Source organism: Anoplopoma fimbria, chromosome 13 (assembly GCF_027596085.1).
Source record: "Anoplopoma fimbria isolate UVic2021 breed Golden Eagle Sablefish chromosome 13, Afim_UVic_2022, whole genome shotgun sequence".
Classification (NCBI taxonomy): domain Eukaryota; kingdom Metazoa; phylum Chordata; class Actinopteri; order Perciformes; family Anoplopomatidae; genus Anoplopoma; species Anoplopoma fimbria.
In genome coordinates, this window is record NC_072461.1 from 8805681 (window position 1) to 8833519 (window position 27839).

The window sequence follows — 27839 nt, forward strand, 5'->3', positions numbered from 1 at the left end:
TTGCTTCAGTTCAAAGCAACGGTGATGTTTAATAAATGAACAGATTTAATAGTAAAATCAAGAGGTGACATGAATGGAATGTAATCCAGATCAACAGCACCATGCTGGCTAGAAAATGTGTCGGGAAAACATTCCCAATTCAATTTTTCAACAGGTTTCTTTTTTTTCTCCTTTGAAAAAGAAAACACAGACGGCATGCAAAAGCATCCCCACCGACCAATGCATAATGAGGTATTCTTTTTTTAATATTTTGTGTTATTTTAAATAAATATATTGATTAAATTGCAAAGTTATGAGATAGAGACATTAAATATTCCACCACAATAGCTAGCTAGCTACAGTTAGTAATAAATAATGATTGTTAAATACTTAAGGCATCTTTAATCACAGCATTCTATGTGAACTAGCAAAACCTCCATTTTCATCCATCTGTAGTTTTTTGGATGGAGGTTTCATACGAAAAGAAAAAAAACAAACGCAACACAAACAATCAAGTTACCCTCCAATAATACACAAGGAAGCATGAAAATACTTTGAACTGAATAGAAACACAAAATCTAGGACAAGAAGAACCCACACCACCAAACCAAAAAATCAGGCAACTCCATATTATAGTGCATTTACAAAACACAAGCTACATTATAACAACAATAAATATGTTTTTGCAGCATTGCAGCTTTTTCTTCACTATGGTTAAAATGGACAAGGACTCGGCATATTAGTACCATGTCCAAATTGGCATGTGAGCAACAGAAAAAAAAAAAACAAGAAGAAAAAGCAAAGTGGCAGAAAAAGACAATTGAAAATAAAATTAATGTTAAGAACAATTGTTTGGTATTTTTCAAATGGATGGCTTTTTCTCCCTTTCACCCTCCTTCAAGTGAACTACGCCGACATGGTTCATGCATGATATAGAGAAAACGGCTTTTATCACTGAACGCGTCACAGTTGTTCTAGCAATACCATACACTACTACCATGGGGAGGGGGTCGGGGACAATCATACACATTCTAGCACATTTCACAGGCAAACTAGTTTGTATTTTCCCTGTAACACCAGACACAGTCTTTTAATCATAACAGTGGGAGCAACTTATATTGAAATGAAAAGGAGCCGATAAACAACAGAGGCGATTCACTGGATATAGAAATCACATGTGCTTGTTTGATAGGCAATAAGGTTCTGGTTATAGGTAATACAAATGTCAGATTTGATTCACTCTGATGGAAAGACCTCAGGCACTGCATCCTCAAGCCCATGCCGGCCTCTCATGTCTTACGATCGTGCCATGAGCGAGGCGACAGAGAGGAGTTGCAGTTAGACACGGATCTGCTAGCAGCTCTTTGAATCCTAACCTCCGACGTCAGGAGAGAAATGCTACATTAGTCTAAGATCGGTGTCTGAGGGCAACTCGGTCTACTTGGGATGAGTGGGGGGGGAGAGGGGAGGTGTAGGGAGGCGGGGAAGGGGTATTAGGTGCATTCCTGTCGTCCTCTATGAATGAGTGGGATCGTCATAGTATACGGTTCACATGCACAGACACACACAGTCCCTGTTTCTACTGCTCCACAATATTAACGACACAGCCCAAGCCTGCCATACAGCATGCACATCTGAGGCCTCTGCTCTAGATAATAGAGGCCCGACTACAACACTACACAGATCACTGGAAGCCATGCCTGCAGTTAGTGGGGTTTGCATCAACTCTGATGGCATCTACTAACTGTAAATCCAAAACCATGTTAGACAAGAAAGAGGGATTTTTGGCCTTTTTTTCACACAACTAGCTCTTTCTTCATTGTCTATGATTAATTAACACGCTGAATATGCTCTCTCATTTGAGCCGTATGTGACCTCTCTGTAGGTTTATTTTTCACAAACATATTTCTCAAAAGGCTTTTGCTTGCTACACAACACTGTTACTCTGTGAATACTTATTCAGTACTATACGCCATTACACCACAAGCGTTCAGCTACGAGATTTCACACCAAACAACCTCATGCTAATCATTTGATTATGTTCTGTACAGATGTGCTGAGGGCTTGGGCAGAGTGCAGCTTAAAGGATTTTTTCACAAGCCGAGGGGGGGGGGTGGGGTGGGGGGGGTTTAGATGTTGTGACAGAGAAATGGCCTTAATACGCCACACTGAGCTGGGGAGAGTGTGTCCTCTCTTGATGGCTGTATGGAGAAATGCGCACAGGGTACACAATCTGACAGACTCTGTGTGTGAAGCCTCAGCACATCTGTCCATACCTGTCCGCTCCTACCTTTAACACCCAGCAAGTGCATTCAAACCAACCTTCAGTCCAGCCACCTATCTATGCATCAACCCCCATCCCTTGTTGTGTTGTAGGTGAGTGTGCTTTGTTGATCCCTCTGTCACAGCTGTCTCAGAAGGCAGGCTCGTTGAGTGATGCAGATGGGAAGAGAGGGGCGTTTGGCAGAGCTTCCCCCGGAGGGATGCGATGGAGAATTCACAAGACCAGACCCAGAGCTGCAGGAGACGACAGGAGCTATCAACTGTCGGGAGTCAGTTGGGTCTCAATGTCCACTCTACAGATGGGGCACTTCCTGCTGGTGGCCAGCCACTGGTCCACACACCCCTGGTGGAAGAGGTGCATGCAGGGTAATCTCCTACGGACACAGATGAGACACGGTCAGGATTTAACATAAATGTAGGAATTCACTTCATGAACATGTTCTGTAAAATTCAAACGCTGCCTTTTGAAAAATAGTTAATCTCTGAAATGTCAAATTTACTTATGAGGACAGTCGTGTTTTCAGTTTTGTGCATTTTTCAGATATTCCAAAAGCTTTTTTCAATAGTTTATTAATCTTCAAAAGGAGAAAAAAAAATCTCAAATCTTCAGATTATCTGAAAAAAAATCTTAATCATCAGATTTTGGAGATACATTGTTTCATTGGAAAGTATTTTCTTATCAAAGCAACCTTTTAGATCACGATACGATCGATAATATAATAATATATAATTTGTTCTTTGTGTTTCAATGACATTTGGATCTTGATCTATGTCACGCAACTTGGATCAAAAACCTGAAGCTGTCCCCTACCTGCTCTTATTTCTTCTTTTTCAGTTTAAAATAACTTCCTCTATAACTTTTTCAGTGAGTGAGATCACCACACTGGACACACATCCTAAGGTGGTGTGAAATGCTAATGGTGCCCTCAGGCAGTATTTTCAAGATGAGGTACTGTAAGAAATCCTGTGACAGGATTTTCAAACCTGATGCTTTGAACTTGCGTGTCAGAACCAATTTAGGATTAAAAACTGTGTATCCGTTCAGAAGGAACGCGTTGCGAAAATAGATATAAATAAGCAAATGTTGTCTTGGGAAACACAAGACCTCAAACAGCTCTCAGCTAACAACATTAAGATAAAAATGTTGGTCACAACACTGTGCTTAAGTTAACTGCATTGTAGAGGTAGGATATAAAAACAAATATGGACAAATGAGGTATTTCATAATGTCTGTCTCCAGGATTTCAAAGCCATTGGGCAAAAAACATATATAAGGAAGCTCTACTAATCCCCATCAAACTCACCAAAAGATTTCTCTATTGGAGAACAAGACTAATGCACAAAGTACAGCTGAGATTTTGGGAATGCCATTAGTTTTGCTGCTTCTTTACTTATGAACCAAAATTAGACAATTTAAAATGTCAAACTGCTGGTGGCGCTATAGGAACAGTTTGGGGATCACCTAAGTAATAAGGATTCATCCTCTTGGGATCATGATTGCCTGTACAACATTTTAAGACCATCTGTCCAAAAGTTGCTTGGTCACTCAAAACCCACAATGTCAACCCGTGGGAAAAGTGAGGGGAATCACAAAAGTCATTAAGATTCATTCTATGGGGATCATGAAAGTCTGTAAAAAAAAAAGTGATGACTAAAGTGATGGACTGTCCAACATTGCCATACTGGTTCTTTAGAATTGCTACAAGCTGTATATAACTGAGGACCAGGACAGGTAAAATGAATGTATCCCCGGAGAGGAACTGTATTCACAGCTTTGGTTCACATCTGCATAACCAGCATTTCCCTCTTGTTAAAGATGATCGTATAGTTATACCTAACATCCTCTCCATCCTCCAGCATCGACAGACAGATGGTGCACTTCTCATCCGTGTCCAGCTCCTCATCATCCAGACACATCTTCAGGTCCTGGGGTATTCTCTGCAGAGAGAGAGAGAGAGAGAGAGAGAGAGAAAGAGAAAAGGAAGAGAGAGAGAGGCAAACAGACTTTAATTATTAAAGCTGCGTGTTAGGAGCTGATATGTTTATGCCAAGGGTGTCTCTCAGTCAGCCCAGACGAAGAAGAAGAAAAGAGTCACCTAATCATGCTTCCCAGAAAAAAAAAAAAAAATAGACATCAGATGGAAACGCCTCAATAACTTCTTCTCACTCACAATGTACCAAATAATCTGACACTCTTTCCAGAGTATTTGGGTCACAGTCAGTGTAGATGGTTTTTAAAATTCATTCCACGCACATATCTGCAGACAGCTGGATGACTCATCCCTCGCCTTGAATTGTGCACACTGCAGACCTGTCTCACTAATCTGCTAACTGAAATTAGTTTGACCTTTGAACTACTGGGAGAGTCGCGACCCTCTTTCCACTCCCGTCTTCACTCTTTGATCCTTTCGACCCAGCACTTCCATCCACGTCTTTCTGACCAACCCTTGCCCGATGCATTCGTCCGTCCGTACCAGACCACATCAACAAAGATCCATCACTCAGCTAGCAGGTAAAAGGCTGAACTGTTTTTGTTTTTTTTACCTTCTTGTACTTATGGGGGAAGGTGAATCTCTCTATGGTGGTTTGGACTGCTCCACGGTTTACACTACCCAGCCTGTCCTCCAGCTGCAAAAGTTCCTAGAAAGGAAACATTTTTTTAGGTTACAGTTTAAAGTCTGACAAAATGAATTTCTGTATTTGCCTGCCAAGATAAACAAAAGTAACATTTGTATAAAAACATATTCATATTGAAAAAAAAACATACAAGTGTGGAATGATACAATTAAATTGGTGCTTCATGGAGCGGGAAAGAGCCTCTCAGAAAACAATTGCATCTTGTTTATATGAAAACAAACGCTATGAGATTAAAGGCAAGTCGGACCATTCGAGGCATCTGGAAGTCAGCGTAATTGGAAAAGAAGAAAATCAGTTACACACTGGAGCCTGTCCAGAGCATTGGTCACAGAGAAAACGGTGATAAATGAGTGTAGACTGGTGTGTCTGCTGAGGAGAAAGAGGACGCTGTGGTACCAACCTCGTAGCTCTCTCTAACGGCAGACGCGTGGCGGGAGGGGTTGAGACTCTGCAGAGCCAGCAAGTGCAGCTGGGGATATGGGTAGTTTCTGATCTCATGGACAACCTGGAAGATGACAGGTAAAAGAAGCAAGCATCAGCTCTGCAGCATACAGCAGGAAAAAACTGGAACACAGGTCATCCCCAGTTGCTGGTAGAAGAGATTATTCCCAGAAACCCAGAGGAGAGTCGCTGGGAGTTTATCGAGACAAACATGATTGATTGTACTGAGGCAGAAAGCGGCTCACCACTTGTGTTGAGGCATTGTTTCTAGGGAAGTGGTGCATCCGAGGAGAGGTCAAGTAGTGTTGATAGTGCTGCGGGAGCGGATGGATGTGATACTGGTGGGGGGGCAACCCAGCATCCACACTTAGATCCCTGGACAGAAACCGAAAAACAAGTCAGCCAATAGCACTCAAGTCATTATTTCACCATGTTTCCGGCAAATTGTCTTAAAATAAAGTGCATTAACACACTAATGTTTAGGTTTGAGGTCAGTTTCAGTTGAAAAGATTGTGAAATAAGATCATCTTATTGGAAGAATAGAAATTGTATTGAGTCTGAACAATTACGTAAAGTAATGGAATAAATATGAACATAGCTAAAAGTAAGGGATAAGTGGTTGACATGAAAGGGTGCGTCGTTGAAGGGATACTACCTACTTTAGAGTTAATCTGTCAGCTGTCTGAGGCTAAAGCCAAAAAGAGATTGTAAACCACTGACTTAAGTTATGTGTGAACTGGAGCTGCAGTACTTGACCCTAGTCTTGCCTATTCCCTTATGTTCTTGTGTTGGTTTCGTCTCCATAACCTGTGCGCCAAGTTTATGTTTTTGTTGCTCAGATAAACATTGAAAAATAACCAAATTTTGCCAATCACTATCTCATATCTCAATAATAAGCACTCTCTCCTATACGTCTTCTAAGTGTATAGATGTTCATAAAATGTTCCTTCACCTTTTCTACCTTGGTTTCTCTCCAGCATTACTAAGCATAACTGCACTTTTGATCGGAAACTCCTTGTGCATTAGTGTTGCATTTAGCAAGACATGTACAATGTTTACTGCCAATGTTAGTGTCTAATTAAATGCTCTTTTAAACGTGGCCTAAAACCCTTTTCATCTGGTCTTGACCCAGATATGAGGAAGGTCAGGTGCAGTCAAACTAAGAAAAGCTGACAAAAAAGGATGTCTCAAGTATCATTGGTCCAGAAACTAGTTGTGTATAACTCAGTGAAATATCTGTTAGTATAAAATCTAAACCTACATTATGACGATTGCTTTTTTTTCTTGCAAAACAAAGTAGCTGGTATTGTTTGCCTCTGTAGCGCTGCATACTATGTAAAAGAAACTATTAATGGGTTTTTGGGTGAAATGTATACAGTGTTTATTGCCAATTTTCCGTGAAATGATTCACTTTTTTTCATTGAAAAATCAGGCGTGAAAATTAGCATTATATTGTTTTGTATCATTCACTAAGATTTATTGGTTTAAAATCTAAACTTACATCATGAAAAAAAGTGTTTCTTCTAACAAATAAAAAATACCTAGCTGTTTTTCTCTGTGGTGCTGCATCCTGTATTATATATATTAGAGGTATTGCTTACCAGTCTGTGCCCTCAGCCAGGTAGCGTGGCTGCTGCACCACAGGCTGAGGAGGGACATGAAGAGGGGGCGCAAACTCATAGCCGGGCCGCAGTCTGTGGGGCTGGTGAGGAACTCTCTCTGGGGTGCGTCTACTAAGACACATAACCAAGCATTGTTTTTAAATCCTAGGAAAATGTCTTAAATACTATCTTACTGCAAAACCAAGAGCGTGACAGTAAACATAATAATTGTGTCTTTTATATTTCTTGTGCTTTTAAATTCCCCAGAGAGCCTGTGTGGATACCTGGAGGGTGGCAGGATGTGTCGGTGCTGGGCCTCGAGGATCTGCTGCTGGAGGAGGTATTGCTGGTGTAATGCCTGAGGTAGGAAGGGAGGGGCAGGGATGTCCTGGAACTGGGGAGCTGGCAGGGGGTTGAGGGGCGGGTGGAGCGGAGGGCCATGCTGGTGGCCGGGAGGGGCCAGGTGGGGGTTAATGCCTGACTGCGGCTGCCCTGGGTGGGGCATGGGGAAGTCCATGGGCAGCGGGGCCTGAGGACCTAACTGGAAGTGCCGGCAAGAGGTAGCATGGCTGTGCTGCTGCTGCTGCTGCTGCCGGTTGAAATGGGATCCTGTGGAGCATAAGGAGAAGTTGTCAGGAACCTGAGGGGAGAGATTAGATGGAATTAATTGTGGGTGAAATGTGGTGTCACTGTGTGTGTGATATAGCATGTTAATGAAGCCCTACCTCTTACCTAGGGTGAAAAATACTTCTGTGGGGGTGGGGAAATGATGGTTACCACAAGAACCATGAACATGACAAACTTTTTTTTGGTCCTGCACACAATACGCGAGCTTTTCATTTCTTAAATTGTGTTTCCGACCGCTGGATCGACTCCTGGTCTTCTGATTCACAGACAAGCGAACTGGATCAGAACAGATGAAATCTACCAGTGTACGGTCTTCGACGTGTCTTGGTTCTTGTAAATTCTGCAGCTGACAGTTGGGTCAGTGCAGTCGGAGTAAAACCTTTAGTACCTGCCTGTCTATAAGATACACAAACTGTATTGGGAGTCAAGTCTCTATCGATATAGCATTAAAGAACAATACTTTGCTTCTTGTAAACAAAACCACACAATAAATTCACATTATTTTTACATCCGTGCTTCACTGAAACCTACTGTATCCTTATTTTTTTTATTATTCTCTCATATGAACATTCAGGAGTTGAGAGGAAATAGCTTAAATACTTTTTAAACCCTCTCCAACCACAGCTATTTGGCAACTGCAGTGAGCGGACTGCTGTGGAGACTCAGCAGGGAGAAAAATACAGACTAACTTGTGCTGTGGTGCAATGTGTTTTTAATACTGTGCTGATGCCAAAAAGACCTTTTTGATTATGCACGGGCTGAGAAATTGCAATAACAAATGTAGCTTTTTCAAACTTCTGAGAAAATCCTGGCTGAAGCGAGCCATGATTAGTCTGCAGTGGAGAATGATTCACTGTGCGCCGTTATGTCCATCTGGCAGAAACTGAAGCAGTGAATTTTAAAGAGTTTAGACATTGAAATTGTGCAGTAAAATTCCAGTACGTTTTGATTTTTAATCTGCTTTGACAGTGTAAAAGAGATGACGAATTCTGACGTAAACAGTGAAAATATTTTTTAGAAATCATGAGGAAATAGGCAAAGTCTACATTGCATTTACTAAGAGTACGCTTGAAAAACGCAGTATGAGTTTAAAAACACAGCCAGCGAAAAGAAAAGCAGTATGACCTTCCAGCAATATTTTCAGGTCGTCAGTGTTGCCGGGCAGACAACAGATGACCTTGCTGCCGTGGGTCAAAGGCTCAAGTCTAGACTGTAAGTAGCACACTGCGTTTCCAAGCGTCTCAGTGAAAACGATCACCATGAATGACAGCAGATAGACTCATTCAGGCCCTGTGATGGAGGAAGCGTGGAAATTGTCTATCTTTGTCACAGCGGGCGAGGAGGTGGGTGGGGTGGGGGGGGGGCAGGTAGGGACAAGGGAGAGGGAGGACAATAAATGGAAATCAGCAAGAAGCACACTGAAGGTTAGGAAAATCACTATATTCTTTATTGAAAAATATTAGTATATGTGGAATTTGTGTTTTTTTTTTCTTTTTTGTTTGTAATAATAGTATAAATCCATGCAACAAAAATAAACAACATAGACTGAAGGCAAGGCCCACCATGCTCCATATAGGGTTAAAAAGAACAAAAGCGGCATCCAATGAGCAGACGTGTTGGCTACAGCACATGATTTCAGTACAGCAGGGTACATCTTTACTACAGAAAGATTACATTGGATTTTCACTAGTCAATGTAGAAAAAACAAAAACAAACAAATTATGAATCATAAATGTGACCATGCATTGAAAGTACTATTACCAGAACAAAAGGTAAAGAGAGACCACAACCAAACAATAAAGACGTTATTACTAATAGAGGATCTCTTTAGCAGTGCAGGAAAATAGGCATCCCTGTGAAATGGATAGCATTTTGGCCTTATGTTAGTGGGGAAAATTGGAAAGTGATGAACCACCAGTGAGCATGTTTTGCTTTCGAAAATGTTTAAAGTATCATTTGCCTGTAAGGGGCAAGCAGCCCTGATAATTCAGTGTGATTCAAAGCTTGAAATTTGCAAGGGGAACAAAAGGATTACACAAAAATGGAGACAGTTATGGCAGGTTGTTGTGTGCAGGTGCAGTGTACCTTCAATCAATTTCAAGTGACCACATGACAGCATTTGCTGGAATGTTAAGTTTTAACAATAAACATGGCATGCATATTATTCAATTTGCATGTTGTTGTTTTTTTAATTAGGTCACTGTAATCATGTACATTGCACCTTGTGTGAAGAGAAGGAAGATGAGCCAAATTCTGGTGTTCAACAATGCAGTGCGGTATTTAAGATCATGCAAAATGTATCCACTTTACAGGAATTTACAGCATGTTGTCTATCAAGACTGGATGGGAAGTACACAATGACATTCAACTGATTTTCTATAAAAAGGAGCTAAAATGTTTACTCAGTGCTACAGCAATTTGACAGAAAAAAAGACAAAAAAGGTGCTCTGGTCTAGGTGTTAGCTATTGTTTTAGTCTGCTTAACATGGAAAGTCTATGGCTGAGAACATCTTGGGAGGGGGGTGCTTTTTAATACCAATGTCGTCTTCTGATGGAAAGAGGAAATGAAGAAGGGATTCACAATACAGCTAAATGCAGAGAACAGGCAGAGGCCACGCCACACCACACAGCAGCAGATGATCATTAGCTACACAATGGGGGGGACGACAAAGATCTGATAAATGCAGAATGTAGAGCCAGCCTCCATACTATGAAACAGGGAAATAAGAACAGAAATAAAAGCACAATGAAATCATTGATGCCACTGTTATGAAATTAATGTTACACTGTAGCTTTACTGTGTTTAACTGTGACCACATAACGTTACTTGGGTCTTTTTTGCAATTCGGTAGCTTCAAACAAACAGCTGCCGAATTGTCAATAAGCGAATAAAAAGGGCGACTGATGCTTTAATGGATCGGAAGTCCTCGCTCACCGGCCAATCGGACATGTATCGATTAGTGCATTGGCCGACTGACACGGACAAGAATTACTGAAATCACGCTGGGAGAAAGAGAAAAAAAATCGGTGAGCGCTAGCAGAAGCAGATGATCTTCAAATGACATCATCCAGGCACAGATAAGCTGACTGGCTAGAAAGGCTACGTCTATTTTGCGGTATTTTTACAGTGCAAATACACGGTAGCGCCTTTAGGTAAATAACAATACATGATGTTATCGGAATAAATAATCTCACATGCAATGTGTGTATCTCTTATATAAAGTCCATGGCAGAGTAACATTATCTGGCTGTCTATGCCGGGCTCGTCCTCGGGTACGGTGGACAGCACGCCCCGTGGATGTGCAATCCTTTGTGAGAAACGTTTCCGTTCCAGCACATAGCCAGCGCCGACGACACAGTTAGCTTATCTTTAGCGGCGGAGCTTTTTACACGATTTAAATCGAATTTCGTCTGAAATACGACACCTTCGGGTGGTTTGTAACAACGTGCTGTGAACACAAATCAACGTCGGGTCACGTTACGGGTATCTTCGCGAATCATTTCACATTAGTGTGACGCTAGCTAAAGCGAGCTAACCCGACGGCTAACACTGGAGCTAGCTAGCCAGCAGCTGCAGTGCATATTAAGATAAACAGGGCACATGTTTCTGGTCGATGGGAGCAGTGATACCGTACCTCTGTTTCTTACTGAGCCGAATACAGGAAGAACCAGATATCCGACATGCACTAAGACCATCCTGGGATCCGTATCTTATGGTTCCGCTGGTCGTCTGGAGAGAAAGAGGAGCAGTAGCCCATGCGGATCTACATTCAGGCGGCGGTCTGTTGCTGGCTGGCTACGAGCACCACAGGCAGACCCGACGCTGTCTGACTGGCGCGGCTCTCGTTGACAAAAGCAGACATGTCATTTGATGTCCCGGGCTAAAGAGGGCGGTGTTGCGGCGCCACACACCGGGGCTGGAGGTTTATTCTCGGTTAACCTACAAAGCCTCGTCTGTTGAGCGTGGTATAAATAATATAAATAATATGAGTCATATTGTTTAACGTTTAGGGAGAAAACCGTATATTGTACATTTAACATCTGTATACCCATTGTGTCTGAGAATGTAGTCAAAAGTACTGCTGTGTGCACTAAAATGTGTCCAGTGAGGCTGATTCACATTCTGACTTTAATCCCGACCAAGCCATGGACTTTATATAAGAGATAAAGCTCAAGCTCTAAAAGGAAGGTCGCTCCTACATTTCCCATGATGCAACGGGACAGCGTGTCATTAGACCCCCCCCTCTCTCTCTCTCTCTCTCTCTCTCGACTCCTAAATCACTATTTCATTCAACTCTCCATGTAGGGCTGCAGCTATGGTGCACTTGATGTGTCTTCGTTGAGGTCATAGTGGGTATTGTGTTGAATGGACTGCATTATACTGACAATTAATGTTTTGTCCACCAATTTACATGCACAGTGGTGGAAGTGAATTAAGTAAAATAAGATAAGATAATCATTTATTAGTCCCGCAGTGGGGAAATTTACAGGATTACAGCAGCATAGATATAGTGCAAACAAGGTACATAGTAGAAAAAACAAACAAGTTTTTTTTAAATAAGTAAGTGAGTTTGTTTTTTCTACTATGTACCTTGTTTGCACTATATCTATTCTGCTGTAATCCTGTAAGTACATTACTGGACAAGTACTGTACTGAAATACAATTTTGAGTAACTATTTAAATGTCATGCTACTTAAACCTAAACGTCAGTACATTTAAGATGGAAGTATTATATATTTATACTCCATTAAATAAACATGACGTATGATACTGTGCTATAGATTAAACCATCCAAAATTATTTAAAGTCTGAATTCGCTCGTCCAGCTGTAGCATTAGGATAATTAAGGCTTATAACACTCTGAAATGCTTCACTCTGCCAATACTTTTGTACTTTTACTTGGGTGCACACTTGAATGCAATACTATTACTTTACTTGTTTTTAAAGAGCGGTATAAGATATTAATAAACAATATAAACAAATATTCCGCCACTGAACATACAAATAATAAAACAAAGTCTAAAACAGCCTCGTCCAGAGTGAAGTCGCTCGGGGTGACGTTGCATTCACTACATCTCCGCGCCGACAGGGGGCAGAGTCGAGCAGCAGAGCAGAAAATGTCCCGTCTGCGTCACATAAATAGAAGAAGCGTCCATTCAGCCATTACATTCACACTCACAGCCAGGTCGCAGCCGCTAGTGGTGGAGGACAGGTCATCAGCAACCAGACAAGATGTTAACCGTGAGAGTAGCAGCAGCTTTGGCCAGGGCCCTGCCCAGAAGGTCTGGATTTGTAAGTATAAGAATTAAAATATCTCCATCTGATGGGAATGTTGCAGCAAGTTAATGTGATATCTGAGTGAACCTTGTGGGCGTGAAGGGTAATGTTTAGGCCGCTAGCTCACTTATCATTGACTACTAATGCGGCCTCAAGCCCAGCTAAGCTCTCTGGTATAACCACTCGCGTTATATACCTCGATTTATTTTTTGTTGTTGCATTAAATGTGTTTGTCGAAGTTGCCCTTGTGAAACGACATTCTCCGCCCTGCAGCCAGCTGCGCTAAAGTTAGCAGGCAGGCTAATGTTAGCCACCAGCTAGCGGCTCATTCTGCCACGCTTTGAAGGTCAGGAAGCCTGACAGCGCATGTCGTCCCCGCTGCACAGCGCTACTATAGCTCAGCTTTTAAAGTGCACATTTTCACTGTCGCTTCAATATGTGTGGGCAACTATTATTTGCAATTAACCCATAATCAAAACCGTCTGTTTTAATCAGGTGTCCAAGGCTGTACCGGCCGTCTGCGTTGGGGTCAACCACCTCCACACACACAGACCATTGCTGCAGAAGACAGGTGAGACAAAAACAACATGACAGATACTTTATCCTCTGTACTTTAGGTCATCTCCTAAAAGGTGATTTAATGAAGGTCATTGATCATATTATTATGTTTCAAGAGCTTGTCTCTGTAGTTACTGTGTCAAATGAACAGAATCGTGTTCTACAGGTTTACATGCTTATCTGAGATTATTGGACAAATATGCTCTACACTATTCAGGGGTGCTATTATAAAGATTTAGAAAAATGCGTAGAAGAAACACTGACAACATCAGAGCAACGTCAGTATCGTTGTAATCAATATTGTTTTATTTGTTAGCCTGTACAATGCTTATCATAAACTAGATGTGTATTTTTGGGTCTGTAACAAAAGATAATTAATTAAAAAGCATTTATGTTCAGAAAACTGTATGCATTTAATTGTCAATAAGATGCATCACAGTATTAAAACCAAATGTCATCCAGTTTCGTATAAAGAGGTTTTTATAGGACAATACGTTTTCCCTAAATTTGATCTATTTATATAATTAATCTGGGATAATCCAACACTTTGTTTTAACGTTTTTAAATTAACATGACTGTTTTAAGTGTTTTTCATTGTTGCTAAGCAAGATCCTTTAATGTGCATGCCTTGTCTTACACAGGCACCGCTGAGGTGTCTTCAATCCTGGAGGAGAAGATCTTGGGAGCTGACACCTCTGCAGACCTAGAGGAGACCGGACGTGTGCTGTCCATTGGTGACGGTATTGCCAGAGTGTATGGGCTGAGAAATGTCCAGGCAGAAGAGATGGTGGAATTCTCCTCTGGACTGAAGGTATGTATAAAAAGACAAGCTAAGTTCTAAATGCACAGATTTGTAAAATACACTTGCCCAATAATATTAAAAATGTCTTTCCCCCTTAGTGCAGTCATCTAGAATTAACCAAAGTCAAAGAACATTGTGTACCTTTTTTGAAATGCTCAAAAACCTTGAATAGCTTTGAGTTTAGCTTAATTCATACCTTTTTTATATGGCAAAGCAACCAGTGTAAAACAATTATTTTTCCTCCAGGGAATGTCTCTGAACTTGGAGCCCGACAACGTTGGTGTTGTGGTGTTCGGTAACGACAAACTGATCAAGGAGGGTGACATCGTGAAAAGGACCGGTGCCATCGTGGATGTCCCTGTTGGTTTGGAGCTGCTCGGCCGTGTGGTGGACGCTCTGGGAAATGCCATCGATGGAAAGGTGACATGAGCCACTATAAATTATGTTTTAAGTAGAAAATCATATTACTCTAGATTAAACTTTTGTTTTGAGCAAAACTGTTAAGCAAGACCAATATTACCCTTTTTTTTCAGTTTAATTAGTTGATTAGCTGTCTTAACACCAACAATACTTAAACTCCAGTTACCTATTTGATCAAAGTTAAAGTAACACAAGAGAATGTTTGTTTGTTTTATCTTTTTAAATAGCTTTGTTGAAACTTGTCAGCACCTTGATATATAGGGTCAGCTTTTAAAATGCGTTTTTTTTTTCTTTCTTTCTTTTTTTTTCTCTCAGGGTCCTCTGGGCTCCAGCATTCGTAGGCGTGTGGGTCTGAAGGCTCCTGGTATCATCCCTCGTATCTCTGTGAGGGAGCCCATGCAGACTGGAATCAAGGCTGTGGACAGCCTGGTGCCCATTGGCAGAGGCCAGCGTGAGCTGATCATTGGTGACAGGCAGACTGGGTAAATACTTACACACAGACAAACGTTCTTATGAGTCTTTCCATGGATTAAAGGAAGCTAAAGCTTATGTGCTGTTTTTAAAGTTGATAAGGATGCTTTTTAAATTGATTTTCATTCTTCAGCAAAACTGCCATTGCCATCGACACAATCATCAACCAGAAGCGCTTCAACGAAGGAACTGACGAGAAGAAGAAGCTGTACTGCATCTACGTCGCCATCGGACAGAAGAGGTCCACTGTCGCCCAGCTGGTGAAGAGGCTCACTGATGCTGACGCCATGAAGTACACCATTGTGGTCTCTGCCACCGCCTCTGATGCTGCTCCTCTGCAGTACCTGGCCCCATACTCTGGCTGCTCCATGGGAGAGTACTTCAGAGACAATGGCAAGCATGCCCTGATCATCTATGATGATCTGTCCAAGCAGGTGAGGACTCGGATGACTGTTAAATGTAAAATGAAAAAAGTGAGATTTGGTAAAAATGGTCATAACTAGAAATCACAGCATTACATGTATATTTTTAATAAATATTGTCTGTAATTACAGTTAACAACAAAATAAATCCTGCATGATTATTACAATTTTGATCAGTATCCCCAAATGCAGCCATGGTAAATTTTCCTTTTTTTCCTCCATCCTTTTCCTCTCAGGCTGTTGCCTATCGTCAGATGTCTCTGCTGCTGCGTCGTCCTCCCGGTCGCGAGGCTTACCCTGGTGATGTGTTCTACCTGCATTCCCGTCTGCTGGAGAGAGCTGCCAAGATGAACGACAACTTCGGCGGCGGCTCCCTCACCGCCCTGCCCGTCATTGAGACCCAGGCCGGTGACGTGTCTGCCTACATCCCCACCAATGTCATCTCCATCACAGATGGACAGGTTGGTCCAAAGATGGCATTTATATTATTGGTCGGGTGGTTTTGGCCCCAATATCAAACATTCTACGTTACAATGCTTCTCTGTTGTAATATCTTGATCTGTTTGCTGTAGATCTTCTTGGAGACTGAGCTGTTCTACAAGGGTATCCGCCCAGCTATCAACGTGGGTCTGTCTGTGTCCAGAGTAGGCTCTGCTGCCCAGACCAAAGCCATGAAGCAGGTGGGTTTTATTTTTAAATTCAGACATCTCAGCTCTGTTTCTTTCATATTTGGTTTAACTGTATATTGTTGAACAGTTCTTTTTATAAAAACAAATCCTGCATTTCATTAAGTAGAGCCTGGGATCTCCAGCTTTATAAATAATCCAATTTCTACCCTGTAGGTGGCCGGTACCATGAAGCTGGAGCTGGCTCAGTACCGTGAGGTGGCTGCTTTCGCCCAGTTCGGCTCTGACCTTGACGCTGCCACCCAGCAGCTCCTTAGCAGGGGTGTCAGGCTCACTGAATTGCTCAAGCAGGGACAGTACTGTGAGTGTCAACTCTCAAACATTCTTATTTCTGTCTCCCAATAAGTAGAATAGAAATGCTTTGCTGGTATTGTATGTCTTTAAATGCCAGAGTTAATTGTTTTCCACCTCCAGGTCCCATGGCCATTGAGGAGCAGGTGACGGTCATCTATGCTGGTGTCAGAGGTCATTTGGACAAAATGGAGCCCAGCAAGATCACAAGGTTCGAGAAGGCTTTCCTGCAGCACGTGCTCAGCCAGCACCAGGACCTGCTTTCAGCTATCAGGTGAGAAATAGTCCTCTGTCAACTATGAAAGTTGGTATTTACATTTTCCTAAAAGTGCTAACTTGAGCTGTTTTCTGTTTCAGGGTTGACGGCATGATCTCAGAGGCATCAGATACTAAACTGAAGCAGATTGTACTGACCTTCCTGTCCAGTTTCGAGTAATGGAAAGCACTTCCCTTGATCTTCAGTGAGCTAACTGTCTGTGTCCCATTACGCTTCTATATGTGAACACACTGAAGGCCAAAACCTCCATGTACAGATTTCTCCAAATAAAATTTTACAACCCTACCGTGGTGTAAAATTCTTCTGATTGTGCGCTTAACTACAGTAAGTTTAGGTTTGTTCCCTGTGAGCCGATTTCACCAATGGCAGTGGAGTAAGAACTTGTGTGGGAAGAACAAACGCACAATACGTTTCTTTAAACACATTTAATGTGATTTTTTTTTTTTGAATTTGCCTGATATTTCAGTGTCCCAAAATAAACTGGTAACATGCATAACAATCCACACACTGCAGTCTTGAATTCTGTTAGCTGTAACAAGTTGTTCATAAGAGCATTATATTTAAGAGGGCAAATGAGTGTTAAGACTTCACTGTTTTGCTCTTCACTGTTTTCAGAGGATGGAAGGAAGTTGAACTGTGGTTGAAATGATGGACTGAAATGTTTGATACTATGGTAATAAACTGAGTGACAATGTCACACATCAAATCCATCTTGTATTGTCCTGTGTTTTATCTTGTGGCCTATCAAATCAGATTTACATTCCATAACTCTCAAAGCACATTTACTTTTACTTAAGCGAGGGTTCGCTAAGTCCTTTCTTTTAAAGTTGATGGAAAGTGTTGCAACCAAAACTAATCCTATTATCAACTAATCAGCATATTTATCAACTGCTATATGTATGTTTATAATAAAAAAAATGAAGAGGATTGCACAATAACATCTCAAAGTGCTTAAAATTGCTTATTTTTGTCTGACATAAAAGATATTCAATTTACACTTGTATAAAACAGAAAGCTGAAATCATCTAATTTCAAAATCTGTGACCCGATAAGGTTTTGTATTTCACTGAAAAGATGTGTAAATTAATTTTATTTCAGTTGATTTTATTTATTTTCTCTATTTCTAAGCATTTAACTTGACATTTGTAAATATGGTAGCGCCTTTGTATCATTCATGTCCAGTAGGTGGCCATAGATGCCACTAAGTAGACTGAGCCTCTCAACAGACTTTCTCCTTCCACATGTTATTTTACCACGAGTCTCTCACTGAAGGTGAACTGTATGTGAATCTAGTTGCTAGAGTGGCCCATTGTTTTTTTGATAGCGCTTTTATCAATTTTACCAACTTGCTAACATGTCATTCTCCATCACAATATCACATCATATAAGAAGGATGATGCAGCAAAGCTGTTCTCTCCTGTTTACTCACTTATTCCTTGCTATGATCTCCTGTTATGTACAAGTACACAACTAATGCACCAATTATAACATTAAATAAGAACTTAAAGGCTTAGTAGAGAAAACAAACTGTCTTACCATGTTGTGCGTGACATTATTACTATGAATTTTATCATGAGGGATCAGGTGCAGTGCTCTTGTGTAACAGCCTGTTTGTTCATAGCTGTATTTACTTCTGTATAATTTTACAGAAATCTTATAACACTCCAACCTGCTATTCACTCCTCATTTCCCAATGTTGTACTTCTCTGTTTTTTTGTCTCCTCTTAAACAGTAACGAGATAAGAAACAGAAGTGTTGAAACAGTTTAATGCTTTATTCTCTCTGGGTTACTTAATCTGAAACTCTATCAAATGTAGAGTTCAAGACCACTAATGGCTCCATTTGCATCCATTATTTTCTCCCTTTTTTGATACTGTTGATAGGATCATGTAGTGTGAGGTTTTCTCAAGAAAAGTGGGCTGGAAAAGTATGTGTAAGGAACAAAAGTAAGTCTGATGTTAGGGGGATTAAATTTATGATGCTGCGGAGCCAATTCTTTAAAACCTTCCACTGCATTCTGAGTCGCTTGTTTCTCCAGTGGCATCACTGCCTGGCAAGACAAAGTGAGACATGTCGTGACACGTGAGAGTGAATGGAGCTGCTGTCAATAAAGACTATTGTCGAGGTCAGCGTGACAACAAGAGAGAGCTCTGTGGAGCAACAGACAACATGATCGGTCAAATTTCAGACGTGGGGGAGGTAGAAGTGGTGCTACAGTAACAAGAGCAGTTTTTGAATGGACAAAACGTACTTGGAGTCAAGAACCAGAATCCATGAAACATTCATATAATGATTAAGCAATAGTCTTCCCAGATAGCAGAATATCCCCTAATGCATGTAAACTGCCTCTTTTTTTAATAGCTTTTTGCAATTTCCCCAGGAAATTTCCCCAGCATTTTAAATCGCCTATTGCTACATCCTAGCTCAGCTATGCTCGCATGCATACTTTCAAATTAAAGTATAGCTTCGAAAGGAATCTATAATACACCCATTCATATCTTGCCCTACAGTATTAGCACTAGTGCTGTTTGGCCTCCAAATCTAATTTGCTCAATAAGGTCAGCAAAGTTTTGTCAAGCAAGAGACAATGGTAAGTTTCTCTGAGGGAATTTCCTATCAACACATTTCTTAAAAGACTACATGCTAAGGTATGGCTTTAACTGGCAGTTATAACTGTAGATTTATTGGGAACTGAAACTTTCACACGAGAGAACAGGGAGAAACAAAGCCCCGTGTTATAGAAGTGAAAAAAAACTGATCATGTAATTTGTTCACTATTCTGTCACCAGCTGTGTCAGTTGGACATTCTGTTGCTTGTAGCAACCATTATATAATACCAGTTTACCTGTCATTGTTACATCTAAACAAAGATCACACAAGTAAAATACAACTTTAATCTACTCAACAATTACCCTTGGTGCATTTTCTGTCAATTCTGTTCAGTTCACTGCTGACCAAGCTAGCCTTTAGCTTGCTGGCTGAGGCTAATGTGATGCTAACATTCTAAGCAACTGTTATTTGCCTATTTTATCATTTTCACTTTTACTTTTGTGAACTAGGGATTGGAAAGATGCCCGAATTTAGTCCTATGAAGGAAAAAAAGAGTTGGTTGTGTGAAGAATAAAAAACAGTGCATAGGCAACCTAACATCTTATCAATTAAACGTGTGTTTAATTACATATCAGTCTTTGGCTGATGTGAGGTGTGTTTATTTGGTTTTCAGGCACAAGATAGAGAAATTGGAGCTCTTGCATTATGATGTTGAAGTTGTGTCGAAAATCCGTTACAATAACTCTTATATGACAAGCACGGAGCTTTATTGTTGATCTTTCAGTGATGATACTTGGTTTGAGAGCTTAATTAAAAGGTAGCCTGCTAGAGTCTATTTTGTGAATTCAGTTTTCTTGTTATTGTACTAATTCAACTTACAATACATTTCTGTATTATAATAATTTAAGTTGTTGTCCAAAACCCACTTAATATTGCTTTCAAGTTAAGACTTCAAAGGCCGACTTTTTCAACCTGTAGGCTTTTGGAAAGATGTGTTTAGTTACTGCATAGTAGCTGTGCACTTACACAAGTGCAGATGAATCACAACAGCCCTGCTGATTCATACAAAAGTGGTTTTGCGTTGAGGACTTCATTTGACATTGATGGGTGTGGTAAATTGCTGTCACTGTGTGTTAAACTAAACCTAGTTCACTGTAATAGGATTTAAACTCTAAAGCAGATCTTCAACTCGGACATTAGCAGCCAAGGATCAGCGCCTGTCTGCTGACAGTTTGCTTTGGCAAAGACAAGTTGACCTCTTTGTGTTAAAGCCAGCGTGAATATGCAGCGATAGTCTGCTTGTTGATGATACCACCTGGTTACACGTTTTTCCACTGACATCAGAAGGGGTATATTTGCATGCCTGCGGTTTCCATGGTACCTCAACACGGACCATAGCAGTGTTTTGTTTTCCTTCAGGTCTGCATTTATGTGAATTAAGTTGGTTACTGAATCACAACCTTGGTTTCTCTTCCTTAATGCCTTATACCTTACACAGCAGTATAACAAATTTGCTGTAGCAAATGAGAAATCCACAGCTGCATTTTGTCAAAGGCTCACTTGCATTATGTCTGCTTGTTTTTTTCTACAGACAAAACACACAGTAATCATTTCCCTTCTTTTTAACAAAGTAGCAAATCACAGCACTCTTTATTTGTAAAAACCACTCCCAGAACTGATCCACACAATGCTGTTTAAAGCGTCTGACAAAAACAGAGCTTCATTCATAACGTAAAAAAAAGGTGTATTTTCCATAAAGGGAAGGGACATAACAGCAGGGAGCAGAACATCAAAATAAAATATATTATTTCTCAGTTCCGTCTCCATTTGAAGTTTAAGGACAGTCCAGGTTTTCTTATTCACAGGTGCCAGGCCCTCTACAAGCCTGCTTGCAGTGCGCACACTGACGCTCATTATATTCTGGTCAAAATTCCATGAATTCCATTCATTCATTATGGCAGCATTGGACCAATATACACTAGCAAACCCATTTACAACAAGCTTACACTGTTAAAAAAGGAACTTTTTCGAAGGTAATTTGCTGTATTTTGTTTTGTCATCCCATAAATTATATCAAGTTTGATTTACCCAAAACATCTGCTTCTGTATATACCTCAGTGCAAGACTGTCTTCTGTAGTGCACGTTTCTTCCTTTAATTAAAGTTTACCGACCACACCAAAGGTAGCAGCTAAAGCCGGCAGCGTCGTCGGCTCCACCGGACAAACCATGTTGAAGAAATGTACAGAAACAGCAAGCAGCTATTATCAAACACTTGCAGTTCATGATGTTTTAGGTCCTCCGTGATCATTTTAAGGTATACAGGTCCTATAGAGTATTGTCTTTGAGGCCTCAGATTCAGCCTGTGCTGCCATAGTGGTTCCCATTGGGAGGATTTTCCTGTAAACTGCTGTGTGAGGCCTCTTCTCCCTGTGACACTACGGGCTCCACTGGCTGTTTAAAGAAATTGGCCACACAGACCACCTGTAGAAAAACAAGCAACACAATTAAAAAACATTCTGCTGTTATTTCTATAACTGCACTTTTATTGCAACCTTCTACCTTACTGGACAAGTGATTTACAATTTCCCTCTCATTCACCTATTCACACACACATTCTTACACCAACGGTGTTTCAATTTTGTGACTATAGCACAACCCTGCTCTACCTCCTGAGCCATAGCCGGCCCTAATTGTACTACCAAGACATGTAATATAACTAAAGTACATCAGCCTTCCACTCATATTCTCTTTAATGTGTTTCTGTGTAAAATGCCTTATTTATCTTCTACGTTTACCTGTTAAATTAATTATGTATTCATCATTCTTATTTCTAAATGTGCTTTGTAAATTACTTGACTTGACATTTATATAAAAGTATGGTATAAAAATACGTGATGCCTCGCTTTGCCATTATCCTAATAGGTCTTTGATGATGCTTACTGTGAGAGTGGCCACTAAACCTCCTTGCAGGAGGCCGGTGAGCACGTCGCTCCAGTGATGTTTGTAATCAGAGACCCGGGACAGACCCACATACACAGAAGTGGCAATGAGGAAGAACTGGATGGTGGGACGCAGGAGCCTCGACCATTCTGACCTCAGTCTAGCTTGAATGTACAGCTACAGGGAGAAAAGGACATGATTAAATATTAGACAAGGAATCTGGGGGGTCACACCTACAGGAACAGAACAGTTTATTTAGTCCAAGCCAATATTTACAGTCCAGGTGTCAGCAGCTTAGGCATTTGCTGAGGAGAATACTGTAATAAGTACACTTTTTGGACAATGGCAAACATAAATTAGTATTTTATAGTGTATATTTGAATGGAATATACAGTAAAACAGAGCAAGCAAAGCATTTTTAGCACTGAAATGTAAGCCACATTTAGGCAATATAGTTTTGAGGTAGAAGATATGTACTTACTACAAGGAACAGCATGCAGTACATAGAGAAGGATGAATGACCAGAGAAGAAGGACAGTCTACAAAAAAATAAAAAAGAGATGTTAAATGATATATCATCAGCTTAATCAAGTCACTTTCCGTTAATATATAACAAATATATAACATCTGGAAATAACTGAAGTCATGAATATAGTGGGACTTCACATTTTTGACAAAAAGCACAAAGTTGAGGCACAGTGTGGGCGTCGACCAGGTATAGAGGGTCTAATGAAAAGACTCGTTATTGTTAATTATTAATGTTGGTGTGTAAAGTATTTAGTACTTCTTTTTAATGGCTCATTTATAAATAGATGTTCAAAATGCATGGAGCCAGTTTCTACATTTTAAATGATTTTTAAGCTGCTTTTATATGCATATTTTCTTCTACTTCTGTTGTTGTGACATTTAAATTCTGCAGAAAAGCTCAATTGAGTTATTTTTTAAAATATCTTCTTATTGAATTGCATTGGGGAAAGTATGATTTAGAGTTTTTGGTACTAAGAGACTGGATATATCTCAGTAAACTGCATACCTTTTTTACTATTCTCTTTTTAATCTGTCTCTTGTAAATACTGCAACTTAATGAAATTGCTATACTAAGTCACTGGAGTATAGGTGCTTAGAGGTTACACGTATTGCAAAGAAATGCAAATGACCAGGCACTCTTAGATGATCAGGCTCCTCCCAGAGAGACTCTACTATTACACAAAGCCAATAATGTTATGATTTAGACAAAGGAATTTGAATACTGTATGTATGCATTTCTCCTCCTAAAAAGGAAGCTGACGCCATCATGTTCAGGACCATTACCTGGCTTCGTCTACCAGAAACTTGTCTCCAGAGCAGGTGAAGTTCTCGATGTATCCTCCAGCTTTGCAGTTGATGCTATTCCAGTTTGGTTGACATACAGCCAGGAAGTTTGGCCGCAAACGACCGATGGAGTACTTGGCTATGTCTGTCAGAGACTGGCTAGCGGCCGCTCCGAACACATAGCTCCCCACAGCTTTGTAGACACAGGCCACATACTTGGTCCCCAAAGACTGGTTCTTGATGCGACACATGTAAACAGAAAGGCACTCGCCGCAGACGATCTGCAACAGAGGAGCAGAAGAAACAATAAGTGACCTTACCAAATTAAAATTAAAGGTCAGAGAACTTATGGAATAAGACGACTTTTGACTTACCACGATCAGTGTGAAGGGGATCATGACTCCTCCCAGCAGCTGGTAGGATATGGTGTCCTCTTTGAGGGGGTACCTGATGGAATCATCGTCACAGAAGAAACCCCGTTTAAAAGGGTTGTGTTGAGGGGTGAGGATGAAAAATGGAAGTCCAACTGTTAAACAAAGAAAGAGGCAGATAATTGGTATAAATTCCATCTCTTTGTCCGTTGGTCTTTTATGTTATATCATCAGATGAAAATCACATTTACAAGCAGTTGCAAATACTTGTGTGACTCAGAGGTCTGAGCCACTGCTACTATTACGCAACGCTATAAGGTCACGTTTTAGTCACAGGGAACGTGAAATGTTGGCATCACATGGGCGCTCCCCACCTTCAGAAGAATCTGTTGACTTGAGGGTTTTATTAAGATGCTAGGGAGAAAAATCCCTCCCTTCCAAGTGCATAACGTTGCACCATAACTTAATTTAAACACCTGAGTAACAACAGAGGATGTTGGCAAAAGTTTGTTTGATTTAAGATACTGGAACTATGAAGGTGAGATCAGCTGAAAAGATTTGTTATGGTGTTATCGTGCTTCAACTTGCTCGTGAGTCATGTTTGTGTTTTTCCTCTCACAGACGAAAATGCATTTGGCTAGCCTGAAGTTAGTTAAGCAATGCCAGGCATTCTTATGATCATTGCAGATAATGAGTTAGGCCTGTTCATTTGAAACCTACCACAGGGCAAATTGCACAGACTGCAGTCTTTTAAAATTCCGAATGAATTCAAATGGACTATGCTGATCTCATCATACAATTACTTATTTTTTGTTTATTCTTTATTCTCTGCTGTCATATGTTATAGGTGTCTGTGTTTCAGTTGACAATTTGCTGTAACTGAAGGTTTTTGATCTTTGTAAATATCTATAACTTTGCACATTTAGTCTCAGTTTTTGATAAGATTGTATGTAGGTATTAAATCATTGAGTGTGTGTTCTTTGTATGAGTGCTTTTATGTTGCAATTGTTGCAAAAGAGTTGTGTCTTGCACTCAGATTAGGTAAGAATACAATTTTGTGACCTTCAAGTCGACAAACATACTCATACTCAACACTGAGTTGAATACGCCAGTTCTTTAGTAAAATTTGTCTGTGTGTCTCCAATAACGAGTTGAAAAGTGATTTGTATTGGATATATAAATAATATTAAAACACACAGCAGACAACTACTTTGATATTCCTTAGTGCGCTGCATACTAATATGTAATTGTATTTAACCAGGAGTTTGTCTTAATAAGAAAGAAAAATAATAAATTAGTGGTAAGTTAAGCATGGCAGACATATAGATGAGGTATTACTTTAATACGAGGAGACAGCCTCACTGAGATTAAAAATCTGTTTTATACAGAAGGTAACTAAGTACATTCAAGTACAGTACTTTTTCAGATATTTAGATACCTTACTTGATGTATTACTGTTATATTCTCCTTAATAGTTCTACTTTACATTCCATAGAGAGATATTGTACTTTCCACCACATTTATTTGAGCGCTGTATTTAATGCTATATTAACTTAACTGAATATAAATCAAACATAAACTGTGATGCATTGTTATAGATGAATTGACAAAAGAAGCAGGCCGAGTTAAAATCCGCTTCACCTCAACCAGTTACAACAGTAAAACACATGAATGTATCAGTAATAATGATCCAATTGTATAATATATGGTAATATAACAGTCATGCATAATGGTTAAGTCTATTTAACTTTTACCTAAGTATCTTTACATTGTGGTATTTCTACTTTTGCTTAATTTGAGGATCTGAATACTTCCTCTTCTTGTTATCGATTAACCACTTTTACTTTTACTTTAACATAGAATTTACAAATCCCAAAAGAAAAACTTATAATGAACTAGACTTGGAATTAGACTTTGGACGACTACTTGTGGATGGAAATAGGAGTATACACTTTCCAGTTTGATTCTTGCTGCCAGCACCACAACACAATGGGAGAACTGGTGCCAAGTCAGCAGCACATGCGACCACAGGACACTGACTGAGCAGTAAGAGTGAGTGCAGAAAAAACAATCACAAGGACAGATTTATGTGTTTAAAGCTCTCTATCTTTATGGCAGCTACCAAACTGAACTGTGGCAGTACAAAGGTTTCTTTGATGTGCTTTTTACTGCAGTATTTTCAGCTCAATGATTACATTACAAACACTGAGCTAAAAATACAGCTTTGCTTTGGGGAAAAACACACACGCAGACTCTGTTGCCCTTTTTCCATCTTCCTGCCTGGTTCCCTCAAACCTCAAGCCTCCCGTGTGGGTATGACGTATATGCAAAGCATTTGATTTGCTTCAAACAGCAAGGCAACTTCATGAAGTGAGTCTTTATACCAGAATAGTCGCTGTTCAAGTTTGACGAGAAAGATAGTCCACTTTAACAAGCTGCAATTCTTGAGAAACAAAACGGATTAAAGGTTTGGTTTAACAGATGGGGTGGATCGGGATTACATACCGAGGATGAGACAGATAACGTCCAGGACGATGAGAGGAATCCCCGCGGCTTCAAACATGTTGCGTCTCCTTCTTTTGGTCTCTGTCTCCGTAAAAAATGTCCAGTCCCGGCTGCTTTTAGGCGACACGGGGAGCAGTCTTTCTGCCGTACATGTCTCGCTACTCCAGCATAAAATTAAAACAGTGTCATTTGCGCTTCCACCAAACTCCGGGACTGTCCGAGAAGCTACAAACCACAGGGGGTTAACTATACATCCTACTCTTATACCACTGAACTACAGTCTAAATAATCTAGTCTAACACCAGCACGCTCACCCTCCCAGCTGCTCACAAACCATCATAACACCGCAGGATTCTCTTCAGCTCATAATACCGTCCTGTCCTCTGTGAGACACGTTACCGGTGAGGCACCAGTGTGACGAGCGCCGCGATACCGCTGTGATTGAATGCTGCCTTCACGTGACGCTGGGGAAAACAAGGACTGTGCTGAATGCAGATAGCGACGTGTTATTTCTGAGGGAAACTCTGAGATGGTTTGATGTGACGTTGATGTGGCCGAGGTTTGGAGATTAATCATCACGATACTAATCAATTAACTGACAACCGAGTGTTTCAACTATGAGATGTGTTTCTGTTTAATTGCCTACTCCTCTTTGGCCCTTTTGTCTTTGACAGCCAGTTCTCATAGGTAAACAGATACATCTCCTCTGTGTTCAGGTTCCGCATCAGGATCTAAAATATTTTATTCATATATATATACAGTACCAGTCAAAAGTTTGGACACACCTTCTCATTCAATGGTTTTTCTTTATTTTTCTTTTTTTCTACATTGTAGATTAATATTGAAGACATCCAAACTATGAAGGAACACATATGGAATTATGTGGTAAACAAACAAATGCTCAACAAACCAGAATATGTTTTATATTTTAGATTCTTCAAAGTAGTTGAATGAGAAGGTGTGTCCAAACTTTTGACTGGTACTGTATGTTTTAGCCAATAGTGGGAGAAGTAGACTACTTTACTTGACTTTAATACTCTGGTACAAGTAAAATCTTGTATAAATTGTTTTACTGTATTAGCATTAAAATATTCTTGAAGTATGACACGTAAAATAATGAAATATTCAGAAAGGTACATTTCAGAATAATGTAACCTATGTATTACATTGTATACGCCTATAATCATAGCGTTAGATAGATTATTGTACGTATTCCTTTAATGTTGCAGCTCGTGAAGATGGAGCTGACATTGTACTATTTACATCTATAATATTAGGTCACATTTCATTTTTTGATGATATTTGGCATATAATATCTGAATATGCAGAGTAAAGTAGTCTCTTGGTTGGTCCCCTGTGACCAGCGTTATCCTGAGTAAAGTCCTTGT

General features: G+C 40.2%; 3 protein-coding genes across 4 annotated transcripts; 1 reads left to right on the top strand and 2 right to left on the bottom strand.

Annotated features, from left to right (window-relative positions):
- Nucleotides 1–2097: 2097 nt before the first annotated feature.
- Nucleotides 2098–11442, bottom strand: ark2cb (arkadia (RNF111) C-terminal like ring finger ubiquitin ligase 2Cb). 2 transcript variants are annotated; one of them, XM_054610849.1, is made up of 8 exons: nucleotides 11204–11442; nucleotides 7226–7550; nucleotides 6942–7070; nucleotides 5586–5715; nucleotides 5300–5404; nucleotides 4807–4902; nucleotides 4097–4200; nucleotides 2098–2636 (listed from the first exon to the last, which is right to left on the bottom strand). In XM_054610849.1, exons 1-8 carry the CDS (start codon nucleotides 11262–11264, stop codon nucleotides 2519–2521), a joined length of 1068 nt encoding a protein of 355 aa, XP_054466824.1. In that variant the 5' UTR covers nucleotides 11265–11442; the 3' UTR covers nucleotides 2098–2518. The 2 variants fall into 2 exon arrangements, with proteins under 2 accessions (XP_054466824.1, XP_054466822.1); XM_054610847.1 differs by having other exon boundaries at nucleotides 6942–7073.
- A 1274-nt stretch (nucleotides 11443–12716) lies between these two features.
- LOC129100996 (ATP synthase subunit alpha, mitochondrial) lies at nucleotides 12717–17483 on the top strand. The gene is made up of 11 exons (XM_054610574.1): nucleotides 12717–12861; nucleotides 13342–13417; nucleotides 14046–14215; nucleotides 14453–14626; nucleotides 14942–15108; nucleotides 15231–15531; nucleotides 15756–15980; nucleotides 16092–16199; nucleotides 16362–16506; nucleotides 16620–16770; nucleotides 16854–17483. The coding sequence occupies exons 1-11, from the start codon at nucleotides 12802–12804 to the stop codon at nucleotides 16930–16932; spliced, it is 1656 nt and encodes a 551-aa protein (XP_054466549.1). The 5' UTR covers nucleotides 12717–12801; the 3' UTR covers nucleotides 16933–17483.
- A 3479-nt stretch (nucleotides 17484–20962) lies between these two features.
- LOC129101378 (phospholipid phosphatase 1-like) lies at nucleotides 20963–26874 on the bottom strand. The gene is made up of 6 exons (XM_054611171.1): nucleotides 26452–26874; nucleotides 23950–24101; nucleotides 23576–23856; nucleotides 22746–22803; nucleotides 22265–22441; nucleotides 20963–21805 (listed from the first exon to the last, which is right to left on the bottom strand). Exons 1-6 carry the CDS (start codon nucleotides 26507–26509, stop codon nucleotides 21680–21682), a joined length of 852 nt encoding a protein of 283 aa, XP_054467146.1. The 5' UTR covers nucleotides 26510–26874; the 3' UTR covers nucleotides 20963–21679.
- Nucleotides 26875–27839: the final 965 nt, after the last annotated feature.